General features: G+C 45.2%; 1 protein-coding gene across 1 annotated transcript; it reads left to right on the top strand.

Annotated features, from left to right (window-relative positions):
* The first annotated feature begins 7,648 nt into the window (after positions 1 to 7,648).
* SPP1 (secreted phosphoprotein 1) lies at positions 7,649 to 12,139 on the top strand. The gene is made up of 7 exons (XM_032109119.1): positions 7,649 to 7,769; positions 9,017 to 9,083; positions 9,183 to 9,233; positions 10,118 to 10,222; positions 10,373 to 10,417; positions 10,685 to 10,942; positions 11,405 to 12,139. Exons 2-7 carry the CDS (start codon positions 9,030 to 9,032, stop codon positions 11,876 to 11,878), a joined length of 987 nt encoding a protein of 328 aa, XP_031965010.1. The 5' UTR covers positions 7,649 to 7,769; positions 9,017 to 9,029; the 3' UTR covers positions 11,879 to 12,139.
* Positions 12,140 to 12,305: the final 166 nt, after the last annotated feature.

Raw genomic sequence — 12,305 nt, 5'->3', positions numbered from 1 at the left:
TCTCTCTCAGGAGAGCAGCTACTTAGAAACTGGGTAGGATGAGTGAATCTGCTGACGTGGGAGATTGAAGGTACACATACAAATGTCCAGTGTGTCAACCTGGCTTCTTTGCCTGGAGGAGAGGAACAGAGACATCCATGACCATGAATATTTGCTGAAATTAAGCCTTCTTCTTTCCGTCTTTACTTAAGCCTGAAACAGAAGACTAGGAATAATCTCACTGGAACTTGCTGTGATCCAGCACTCTCCTTTGCTGTTGATTTTTTAAGGAGGGGTTTTTAGGGAGCCTGGGTAATTTAGCTGCGTAATATGCCCCTGCCTGCACTTTTAGGATAGAGCAGAAGTAGGATGTGTCAGGGATGTGGCAAACTCCTGTGGGATGCGACTGCATCAGTGCCAATGAAGGTACGGGTGTCAGAGTTCCTATAGCACTTCCTTCAGGGACTGGGTGCCATAAAAAATGCTTTTCAGCCCTGCAGAGAGCACAGAGTTATCTGCTGATAACCTGCCTCCTGAGATCTGTCTTCCCCAGCCTGGCTCAGCCCATGTGTCTCTGCCCTGTCGCTGCCCTGCTGCCTGAGGTGAGACCAACTCAGCACCAACCAGCAGTCGAGCTTCTTACTTTTGCCTGATCAATTGCTGGGATGAGATCTAGTCTGTGTTTCAACATCAGTTATTTTGGGTATAGCTGATCAAGTTTCTCCATACAGAACAGATGTTGCTTCCCAAAATTGCCTGTCATCCTCTGTGTTCACATTTTCCATGGGTGAGGAGAAGTCATTTGACTTCTTTGTGATAAACAAGACTCAGTGAGCAAAATAGCAGTGCTGGCTTGTTATTTATTGACTGGTAATGTTCCTCCTAATGCAAAGAGCTCTGATGCTGCATATGCTCCTCAACAGTTAGTTGCCCTGTCAGCTGCCCTTTCTTATTGTTCGCTTCAGATCCTGCTGATTAACTCACTTTCTTAGGCTTTCCTACAGTTAATATATAGCTGCAGTTTGCATCCTGCTTTGCGTCCATATGCCAACCACAGTTTGCCATTTATTCTGCCAAATTTATAGCTACACACTCAACCAATAATCTTTCTAGGTAGCCAGTATGAATTATGTGCAAAATGTTATTTTCTAAATCTGGATGTGATTATCTCTCAACTGTGTATTTCCGAAAGAGCAGGGCCCTTCCAAAGAGAGCTGGTAAGCCAGGAGGGAGAGAAGGGACTCGCCAAAAGTGTTTGTGCTTCTGTGCTTAATGAAAAGAAACCTTTTTACTTTTTCCCAGACACTTGTATCTGAACTGTTCAGTCTATCAATTTATCATATTTTCTTGAAACATTATACTTTTAAGAAAACATCTCCTTTGACTCGCTGATGGTAAAACCTGTCAGGTGTAAGTTATTGCTTCACATTTCATTTAAAAACCCTTTCAAGTTTAAAAAAATTTTAATATACAAAACACAAGAAGAAATTGCTGGGTCTGAGTGATGTTCTCTATTGGCACATTTATTGCTTGTTGTACATATTGGGGTGATGACCCCAATATTAATTAAAAGAAGTGTACTGACATGCAGAAGGTGTTCTGGCTTTCCAAGCTAGAGCCAGAATGATTCACTGCTGCAGTGGAGAAGCATGGTTCCTGTAGAGCTCCTGCCTGGATCGGCTTTGCGAGAAAACAGCCGCATCACCTCCAAGCTTGAGCAAGCTCTGGGGAATCTCTCCATGATTCAGTCGAGACGGGACAGGCCTTGACCCTGGCCTGCTGATTTTTGATTCCGCCACAAAATCAAATCAGCTTCTTGGCCAAACAACTTCCTCCCCAAGCCCAGTCCCCAACTCTTTAATTTCCCTTCAGCAAGCCCACAGATGGGTTTTTCCTCCCACTCCACCAGCAGGGCCCCCACACGCTGGGGCAAAGTGCCTGGGACATGTTTGCTTTCACACTGACTCAGTTCTGCGCCCGTCCTGCCTCAGACCACAGTGGCCCTGGGCTGAGAGTTGAGAAAACTGCTCACAACAGAAGCTGAAGCCACGTGAAATCTGATGGGTTTCTAATATGTAGCCAAGCCTGTGTGTGAGGTCAGGTTTATTGACAGGGTCACAACATGCAAACAGCACACAATTCCCCTGCTCCAGACCCAGAAAAGATGCCTTGTGTACAGATAACCACAGATATGCAGGGTGGAATCCTGGGTTGCGTAATGCCCGGCACCTCTCCAAATTATCTGTTTTGCACTGGCCTCTTCCAGGAGGAACTCAGAAAGTGTGTCTTGTGAAAGGTTTGTCTCTGGGATTGGGAGCAAACTTTTTTGGCCTCTCTGCTCCTCGTGCTGCAATCCTTATGTAGCTGTGTGTGGAGACATGACATGAGCTCAACATGGTAAATATGGAATGCGAAATCAAGGCTGCTGTGTGATAAGGATTCCTGGGACCCAGTTAGGACTCTGTCATGCTCATCTCAGTTATGCACAGAAGCAGTGCACAGAGCAGTTGGCCCATCATCTCCCTGTCTACCTCTTCGCTGTCCTGCTGTGCTGTGATCTGCTCTGTTTCTTGCAGCAATGGGGTGGCTCTCTGTGCTTTGCCAGCAGAGCTTCGTGAAGGTGCATCCGGAGGCGTGCAGAGTGCGTGGAATCATTCCTGCCGTGCCCTGCCAAAATTCCCCGCACCAGGGAGAACAGGCATCTTGTGACTTTCCAAGTTTCACAATACAGACTGAGAAGATGCCATTTTTTCCATCCCCATTCTGCATATTCAGATTTTTCCATTAGTGTCCTTTCTCAGTAGGAGGAGAAAATTTTGCAGAGGATAGAAAACAGGGAACTGAGCAGAGGGGAGAGAGGGAAACAACTTGTCACAAAGTTTTTGCAATGCTTGTCTGAGAAGCAACCTTCTGTAAAGCTGTTTCCTACCATCAAATTCCCCTCAGCACTCAAGCTGTGAGCCCTGAGCTGGCAAACTGATAGTGAGCATGCATGGGATTTAAGCACACACACCTTGCACGCTTTCCTTCGTCCTGGAGCATTATCTCTGCAGCAGTGTTCAGGCTTCAGACTGAGCTCAGCTCCCACTTAGATGAGAAAGTCTCATCCCCCTGTTCTCAAAAAATTGCTTTTTGAGGGTTACATACATTACAAAATGGCACAGTTATGAAAATATGATGTACACCATATATTCTTTCACTGGTCATTCTTGTTTCTAAGAGTACTTCATGCAATTGTTGTGTTTCTCATTTTCCAGTTGAAACAAATGCAATTCTTCTCCTGTCAATTCAGAGACAAAGCACAGCTACAAACCCAGCACTGAAAAGCTGGTGTTTTGCTCTTCACACTGGTAACTCTGCTGACCAGAAAATAACCTAATGTTTCTGTGCTGGTTTAATTCCTGCTGCTACATGGACTTCGGTATTAAAATACATGAATTTCAACAGGAAGAAAAAAGATCTGGGAATTTTTTTCTAATTGGCTGTGAAAGTCAAGGGAGGAAACATCAGTGGGGTTCCATTTTAGCAAGTTATAGAGAGCTGAGCTGTATTTATGCTGTAGCAGAAGCAGCCTCTTGCCTCTCTGAAACCTGGGATCTGACTGAGGCTGTCCAGCCTCCAGGATTTGTGAGCCACAGGTGTATGGCAGTTTCTCAAATATTAATTTTTTTCTTCACTTTCCAAAGCTGTTCCTAAAAAGCCATTAGAAAATGGGAACAGGTAGTGACTAGTCCCAGAAGTCAGAGGCAAATGAGTGGGCTCTCTATGAGTGGAGGGAGATAAGGACAGACCAAAAGACTGTGCAATGTGTCAGACACTGGCACTTTCTAATATGCTGTCAGCCTGTGGTGGGGTTGTTTCATGGAAAATCACTGTTCTGTCCCAATTTCTCACCTACTGCAGGTCTAGATCAGTACTGTGCCTAGTTCTGCAACTCCTCGAGGAACTGCTGGGGCTGACTCTGGGAAAGTGAGAGACTGTAACTCCTTTTGTTGCTCCAAGTGGTGCAAAGGAAAAGATACAGAGCTATGCTGCAAAGCATGTATAATCAGGGTGCCCTGCTCACACATGTAAGGAGCAAATCTCTGTTGTAATTTCTTTATCAAACAGATCTGACACCCATACCTCTTCTGCATACCAAATATTCTCCTGGGCCTGGACACGAACACTGTGGTGGTCTGTGAAGTCTATTTAAGAGGCAGAAAGGTTTGTTTGAAGTCTACCCACTGTTGTATGTAAGATTTTCCTCACTTTTGAAGCTTTAATCAGGAAAATGTAATGGCTTTGGGAGATACATTGGTTGACACACTGAGTTTCCAAAGAGCATTTTATTGTAGCAATGTAAGAAAGCTTTGCTTTTCATCTGTCTTTCACAGAAACCTATCTTTACTGAGTGTGCTTTTCTTTGGGATATCCTAGTTGCAAAACAGTACCTGATAAAATTCTTAATGCTGCTGAAGAAATTAACCTCTCTCTTCCAGCCTTAGTCTTTGCCATCTAGTTTTTGCTCATGTTCACCTCCCAACTTGTTTTTTGTTGAACAAAACTCAACAAAACCCAGCTGTCCTGAAAGCTGACTGAGCACTACAGGCCACTGCAGGCAGGCTGGGACTTCCCAAGCCAGCCAGAGGTATCACTGGGCATCACACTGATGTCCCAGCTCAGGATCTTAGGTAGGTTCTGGAGGTCGCACAGGGAGGCACTGATACAGCTTCTTGACAACACAAAACAGCAGCCTAACCACAGGTTTCCAACACAGCCCAGGATGGAAGGCATTGTGGTCAAAAGCTTTGTTTGACAGGACAGACAAGTAGAAAACGTCACCTACATGCAGCAAATTACAGCCTGTCACAGTCATGCTCTGCACAGACCCTGACAGCTCTTGAAAGCCGGAATCATGTACCCTCCCACCTGTACAAACTCAAGCAAGTCGCTTCTCCTGTGCCACCAGCAGACAAGCGTTCTGTCCAGAATTAGGGATTTTAATGTGGGAAGTGAAAATGGTGAAAGTTCCCTGCTTTCTGCCCTGCTTGTTCCTTATCTGTGAGACAACAAGAAGCACAAATCCTACCAAGGCAAAGGATCTTTCAGCTAGACAAAATGATTTATAGGAGCAATAACCACATAAGGATAGGCATGGGACAAGTGCTAAATTTACTACAGCTCTGTACAGGCTAATCTTGCATGAAATGAAGACATTTAGTAATCAGCTGTGTCTTCTTTAGTAATAGCTTCTGGATTCCTACAAAACATCCCTGTTGTTCCTTAGTTCTTACAAAATCAACCATATAGCTTTGGCAACAGACTCAAAAACACTGTCATCTCCCAGCACACTGGAAATATCAGTTGTTTGCCAGAAAAACTCCCAGGGGGTCACATAGAGACTCTGCTGGGAGACAAGAGTTCCAGGTTCTTGCAAAACATTTGCCTTGAGGTGCCACAGTAATAACTGACCTGCACAGGAATGTCTGTAACAAACTGCAGGAAGCCTCTGTTTCTAATGGCTCCATCAGCACAACTGATAACTGCTGCTGAACTTGGTGAAACAGGCTGTTTACATTATATGTGTTTTCCTGACAGTCTGATATACAGTAATACACCATTATGCAGATCACAAGTGTTGGTTTTGGCCAGACGGCAGCTCTAGAGGATCTTTGAGCATATGGTTGTTTTTCAGTTCTGTGTCTCTTGATGAATGGTTTGTAGGGAAAGTAGGGTTTTCAGGCTTAAAATTTAATCCAGGGTGTGGACAGGAGAGCAGGACACAGCACACCCAGTCCCACATCCAGTGGTGCGAGCCACTGGCTTCACTCTGTCTCCGTTTTTGCTCTGTCAGATGGAAGTAGTTTTTCACTGATGGTCAGGACTGGTGTTTGGGATCAAATGTACTTGGCTACCTAAGGGCCTGGCTTGGGGTTCCCTGGAGTCAACAGCAGTGGCCTTTTGGAGCCACCCTAGTAACTAAGTAAGTATCAGCTACTGCGTGATGCTCAAACCAACATTTCAAAGAGCACCCACTCCAGCTGGAGTCTTGTGTCTGCATTCAAGGGCTTCAGCAAACTGGTTTCCAGCAGCACCGAGCTGCAGATACAGTGGGAGATGGTAAATCTGTCTAAATCTGCAGAAGATCATGCTGCTGGAATCCTAGTTATTGAAGGCTTTTTTTGGTTGAAAAGTCTTTCCTGAGTTACCATATAACAATGGTCACATAGCTCCAAAAATAAAAGCTAGGACAGTCCTCATTAAGGTAGATCCTTACATACAGAACTTCTAAGGATATGCTATATACTGTGTTTTCATCTGATTCTTCTTCTGGGATATTAGAACAGTCTCTTAAGAAGACTAAATTGAACTTCTGGCTCTTTACAATGGCAGGTCAAAAACATAATTAGTTAAGTGTGTGTGATGATGTGATGGGCAGGTGCTGAGCTAACGTGGGTATGTTACTCCTGATATCTCTAAACATGCCCCAGAAGTGTCAGTGAGCACAGGATAACCGGTAACAGGAGCTGGTACCAACAGGTCTCTCTTGTCTGCTTGACTAAGGACACAGCAATCATCAGCTGGGTATCAAAAACAAGAAGAAAGATAACCACCTTGAAACAGTAAATATTCTGCCTTCTGAGAGGGCTGTTTGGAATGTTTTCCTGTGTTTGAATGGCACCTCGTTGTCCTTTTAAAGAAACATCAAATGGAAGAGTGTCTGAGACTCCTCCAGCACATCCCAGCTGATGCAGAATCAGTCCAGAGCTATGGACATCCAAGCTGCCACAATTGCCCATCAGCAGGGCTGATGTACTGCTCCACAGCAGACATAGAATTTCACCCCATGGTGTGCCTTTTTTCCCAATCCCAGTCATGGCACTCTTCCTACTGGAACTATAGGTGCTTTTTTTTTCCCCTTTCTCTCTTTTTTTTTTTTTTGTTTGTTTGTTTGTTTGTTTGTAAAATATCTGGTATCTGGTGCCTGAAAAGGGCTCTGGAACAGACTTGACCAAAACACTGGAGAAAGGAGCCAGAAGGAATACAAATGAATAGCAAAGGAGAGAGATTTCCTCATAAAGATGTACCAGTCTTCTTTAATTAGATCACCACTGGCTCTTGGGCACCTTTACAAGCAAGTTTCTGGATGCAGAATTCCTACTGAGACAATTAGTACTACTGATTCATTTTTTTTACCCAGGTCAGACCAAAAAATACAAAAGTCCATATTCTGCACCATCTTTGCAATTCTTGTTGCACCATGCATGCCCTGGAGAGCAGCTCTACAACTTTGTGGAAACATTAACACCTCTTTGGTGAATTTTATGTTCAGATTTATTTCTTCCAGTAAACATTAGATATTCCTACCCCCTGCAGAACAGGGCACAAAAGTTTTCTGGGAAACTGAGCTCTGGCTTTTCACAAAAGGAGGACAGACTTGCCCTGAAGCCCTCCTACATGATACCAAATACTGTGCATTCAATAGACCTGCTGGTTAATGATCTCGCCCATAAGTAATGTTTTAACCTTAGAGTGGTTTTTGTTTGCTTCAAAAGCCACAAAGCCAAAGAGGAAGTGTAGGAGAACGTGGGCAGGACAGTGGCCAGGAGCCTCATGACCTCATCTTTTTCCGCCACATGGGGATTGGTGGCTGTGCTTGGGACAGGGTTTAAATTCCCAGAGCTCAGAGATGTCAGGCAGTCGGGGGACAAGGGGAGAAAGCCAGAGCTGCTGGGAGCCAGCTGGAGCTGCTGCTGGGATCACTAAGAGTGCTCTTGTTGTGGCTCACTCCTCCAGCACCAGAAAAGGTAATTTTCTTTTGCTTTGTTACCTGGCATGTGCCAATCCATCTGCAGCTTTGGTCTAGGAAACACTGAGCAGATCTTTGAAAACTGCCTCACTGGGCCGGGATGTTTGATATTTCCCTGTGGAAAAAGGTGTGCTTTTATAGGAGCAAGGTTGCTTTAGCAATGTCAGGTATTACACATAATCACAGTTTTAAATTTGTGTGCTGATAGGTGTTGGGAGAAGGTTACTGAAAACCCTGCTGCTGAATCATGCACTGGAAACTGAAAGCTGGTGCTTGAACACAGAAAGCTTTCTCCCTCATGTAACCACTGCCTGGCAGTGTCCTTTTTTCTCCTGGCAGGCTTACAGTCTGTGCTGCACAATCCTGAGTGGGTGGGACAGCCACACTTCTCTGTGAAACTTGAAATTGCAATACCTCTATTGGAGTGTCCTGCCTCAGGGCCAGCCTTACTAATGCCTTTTAAATGTCCTAAGCAGCTTTCTTTCCTGCCGTAACTTACCAAGGTTTTGAACGACTCTTCTTCATCAGTAAATTGGTTTAAATTCTCAGGGATGTTCCTTATTCTGGGAACTGGTCAGTAAGCACTGAAATTTACTGTAGCTCTCCTAATTTCAGCAGGCATCAGTTATTTATTAAATTGCTAAAGCTGCAATGTGAGCAGCTATTTCACTTCATCTCTTGTTTGGAAACCCAGGTTATTTTGTTCAAACTTCTGGAGGGGGAAATACAGGTCTATGAATAAGAGCAGTTTATGTTCATATAAACTGACTTTACTCAGCAACTTCACTTAATAACCCTAAAAACTAGTTTTAAAATAACTGGCAAGAGAATACAAATTGAGTTTGCCTTAGCCTGCCTCTTCTTAAAAAAACTATGTTAAATGAATGAAGATAAACCAAAGCTGATATTTATAACACTTAGTTTTTCGCAAAGCTTTTCCTTTGTCTGTGCATCAGTAGATGACAGGAGTCAGTTCACTTTTTCAATGTAGCTATTCTCACCACTGCTCAGCTCTTCTCAGTACTTAGTTTTAAAATTCTTGTAGCTTTTGAGTAGCTAATTCATTACAAACCAGCTAGGTGGGGGGTAGTGATGGAGGACAGAGGAAATAAAATCAGCATGGGCAGGTTGAATCCATAGCAGGGACCTGGTCTCGGCACAGTGAAGCACAGCAGGAAAAAGGAATCCTATAGAATTTTTGTGGTATTTTACCTTATTGACTTACTGTTCCAATATATTTTCTAGGTAAAACATCACAATGAAGGTGGCAGTTCTGTGTTTATGCCTTATCAGCATCACTGCTGCATGGCCAGTGAGTAAATCACAAACACACATCCCCAGCACTTGTATTGTTTTCTTTGCACTTGAGTGCAAATACTCATAAATGCTTTTTCTCTTTTCTCCCTTCAAGGTGATTCAATCCAAGCACCATGCCATTTCTGCCAGCTCCGAAGAAAAATATGTAAGTTCCTTTTGTCTTTCTGTTAATTTTTCTTTAATAAATACTTTTTGATTATTTTTTATGTTTCCACCAAAACACATTTTCAGGTACTTGTTCTGTGATTGTAGATGCTTGCAGAACATGTCCTCGCCTGGCTGTTATGAGCCAGTTTCAAAGCAGAGAGCCACTGATGTCCATAGACTTTTTCCTGTGTCTTATGTCCTGGTTGTGGACTTTCATTAGTTCTATCTCTGGACTAGCACTGGAAATCTTTTCTCTTAAAGAAAAATATGTTAGCTGTTACTTGCTAAAAAAGAGGTACTGCAGTATGGCAAAATTACGATAACCCAGATTCGTTAGTGTGGATCAGATGACAATATTTGGTGTTGGAGGAGCACTTTAATCCAATTCCCTGTAATTTTCTTTTGAGTGGTGTCAGTGAACTGCATTAGTCTTGTATATAGCTATTTGATTTATTCCCAATCGCCAGCTGTTACCCTTGTAAAATCTATTCTTGGCTTTGAGAACCAGCTACTGCATTTGGTTTAGAGTCTTCACGATGTGGGAGATAAATCACCCTCCAAAAAGGGCCTAAGAATTAGCAGAAACAAGGATTGTTAGACCTAAGTCCAAATTCCACTCAATAAAAACAAGCTGGAGAAGCTGATCTGAATTTCCCCAGGCTCTGCCAGTGGGAGAGGCACAACTACACATCTTTCGGGTACAATGTTCATCTGGGATCATGGCTTGTTCTCTTCCTACTGCAATGAATAGCTGAGGACACATCCCATACAGAAGCACTATGTACTCCAGATGCCACATCTGCCTGAAAATAGAGGTTAGGATGCAGGCAGCTTTGCCTGCTCCTTTGAGGATTAACCTCTCCCTTTTATTTTCTCTCGTAGGACTCCAGGAGCCATCACTTGCGCAGATATCACAACGACCACATGAATTCTCAGTCTCAGGAGAGTCAGCAGCACCCCCAGAGTGATCTGGCATCATCGCAGCAGGTACAGGCACCTAACTGGAAGAGAAAGCAGAGTGTCTTTCCATGCCAAGATTTGCAAGCTTTGATTAAGTGCTTAAAGAACAGTCAACATGCTGATCAGCTCTACTGTACGTGCCTTTGTGTCCTAACCTGAATTTTGTGTTGCTTTCAGGCCCTTCACTCTTCAGAAGAAAGCATGGATGTCCCAGTACAGCTGGTAAGTGTTTTGAAGGACAACATGTTAGTTGAGTGCTGCAGGGCAGCCAGTGTGTAGCAGCCCTCATTTTCCTCAGTCAAGTGTGGTTCTCGCAGTAACATCTCTCCCAAAATAAAACAAAGCTCCGGGAAGGGTGAAGTGAACCCAGTGCAGTGCCTGCACGTAGTTTCTCAGCAGTGCCTAAGCCCTGGGTGAATGGGACAGATATCAGCCTGCACCTCCCAAATCCGTGTCCATTTGCCTGATGTATAAAAAAATGTTTTCCAGCACTTTCCTGATGTGTCAAGCAAGAGCCATGAAGATGTGGATGATGATGATGATGACGACGACAACGATTCCAATGACACAGATGAATCCGAAGAGGTTGTCACGAGTTTTCCCACAGACATTCCAGTAACTGAACCATTCCCCACCTTCCCTTTCACCCGGGGAGACAATGCTGGCAGAGGTGACAGTGTGGCCTACAGGATGAGGGCAAAAGCCGCACTGCTGAAGTCTATCAAACTCTACAAAGCTGCCAAAAAGGTAAGTAGCACTGAGCAGTGGTACCCATGGTTTTGGAAATGGGGAGTGAACTTGAAAATGGACATGGCATTTTATGGGAGCGGGTTTTGAAAAGAATTGGTATGGGGAAAGTAGGCATAAGTGAAGGAATGTATTTCCTTTCTCTGGGTACCACAGGTGAGAGGGTGTGGACGGCTGCCGATGCGCTGGGGTGGGAGTGTAGCCCACTGCTGCAAGATGTGCAAAACTGCAGTTTGCACTATCATGATGTACTTGCACACGTGAAATCTGAGGCCAGGATCAAATGCGAGTTTCTCATAATGTGAAAGGTGCATGTAACTCCATAAAACACCAGAGTATCTCCGGGCAGAGGTGCATCATGCAGGCTTTGAGCGTCCCCGCAGCCCGAGCAGCCTGCGTTAGTGCAGCACTTGATGGAGTCCCCAGGAGTGACAATGGCTCTTGTTCTGCTCTCTAACACAGCTTATCTATGGTGCCACTGAGGAAGATGAGAGCGACATGGACGCAGACAGCCAGCGCTCTGTCTCTCGGGAGGATTCTGCTTCCCGCAGCTCCCTGAGGAAGCACGCCAGCAGCGTGGTATGGTCTGACCAGAGCCACGGGCGGGACAGCAGCGAGCAGGACAGCAATCCGCATGATCGGAGCTTGGAAAACAACAGCCGGCACAAATCCGACAGCCACGAGGCAGAAGGCGACAGTAGCAAGTCTGGTGTCAGAGGGGACAGCCTCTCGAGTGTGGAAAGCAAAGAGAGAGGGGACAGCCACCCGAGTGCAGAAAGCTGGGAGAGCCGGGACAGCCACCCGAGTGCGGAAAGCAGGGAGAGCCAGGACCGCGTGTCAGCTGAGCTCTCTGACGACATCAGCAACCAAACCCTGGAAAGTGCCGAGGATTCTCAAGATCGTCGCAGCATCGAAAGTAACGAAGTCACCCTTTAAAGAGAGACAAAAATAATATTTCCCTCCCTTTTCAATCCCTACCTAAGGGAAGAGGGGAGTCGCTTCATTTCGGGGAACTGTTTGTTAATGTAGTTCGCGTGGTGACTTTTGGGGTTCGGGGCGGTCCATGGTCCCTGGGGCTGTGCCGGCGGAGGCTGTGGGACACACGGGGCGAGGGTCGCCCCTCGGGCACGCTGCTCTCTGCGCTGCCAGGCGGTGTTGTGCTGTAACGGGACTTAAATAAAACCTCAAAACCCTGTACCTGCGTTACTGTTCACTGGGGCTGGGGCCGGGCGGGGTGAGCTTTAATACTTCCTCTTAAAATGATGTGAAGTCACTGTTCCCCACAAATTTAACCAGTATAACCCCTTCGCGAGGCCTCCTTCTGCTTTCACCGAGGATGAGCGGGACTCCAAACACTCAGAGC

This window comes from Corvus moneduloides, chromosome 5 (assembly GCF_009650955.1).
Source record: "Corvus moneduloides isolate bCorMon1 chromosome 5, bCorMon1.pri, whole genome shotgun sequence".
Lineage (NCBI taxonomy): Eukaryota > Metazoa > Chordata > Aves > Passeriformes > Corvidae > Corvus > Corvus moneduloides.
The sequence above is the reverse complement of the archived record's forward strand: the minus strand, read 5'-3'. Positions and strand labels throughout refer to the sequence as shown.

Bases quoted from the DNA above. Each gene is read 5' to 3' on its own strand.
- SPP1 (XM_032109119.1), top strand. From the start codon at position 9,030: ATGAAGGTGGCAGTTCTGTGTTTATGCCTTATCAGCATCACTGCTGCA. The intron at 9,084-9,182 runs GTGAGTAAATCA...TCTCCCTTCAAG, and splicing joins GCATCACTGCTGCATGGCCA to GTGATTCAATCCAAGCACCA. The intron at 10,418-10,684 runs GTAAGTGTTTTG...AATGTTTTCCAG, and splicing joins TGGATGTCCCAGTACAGCTG to CACTTTCCTGATGTGTCAAG.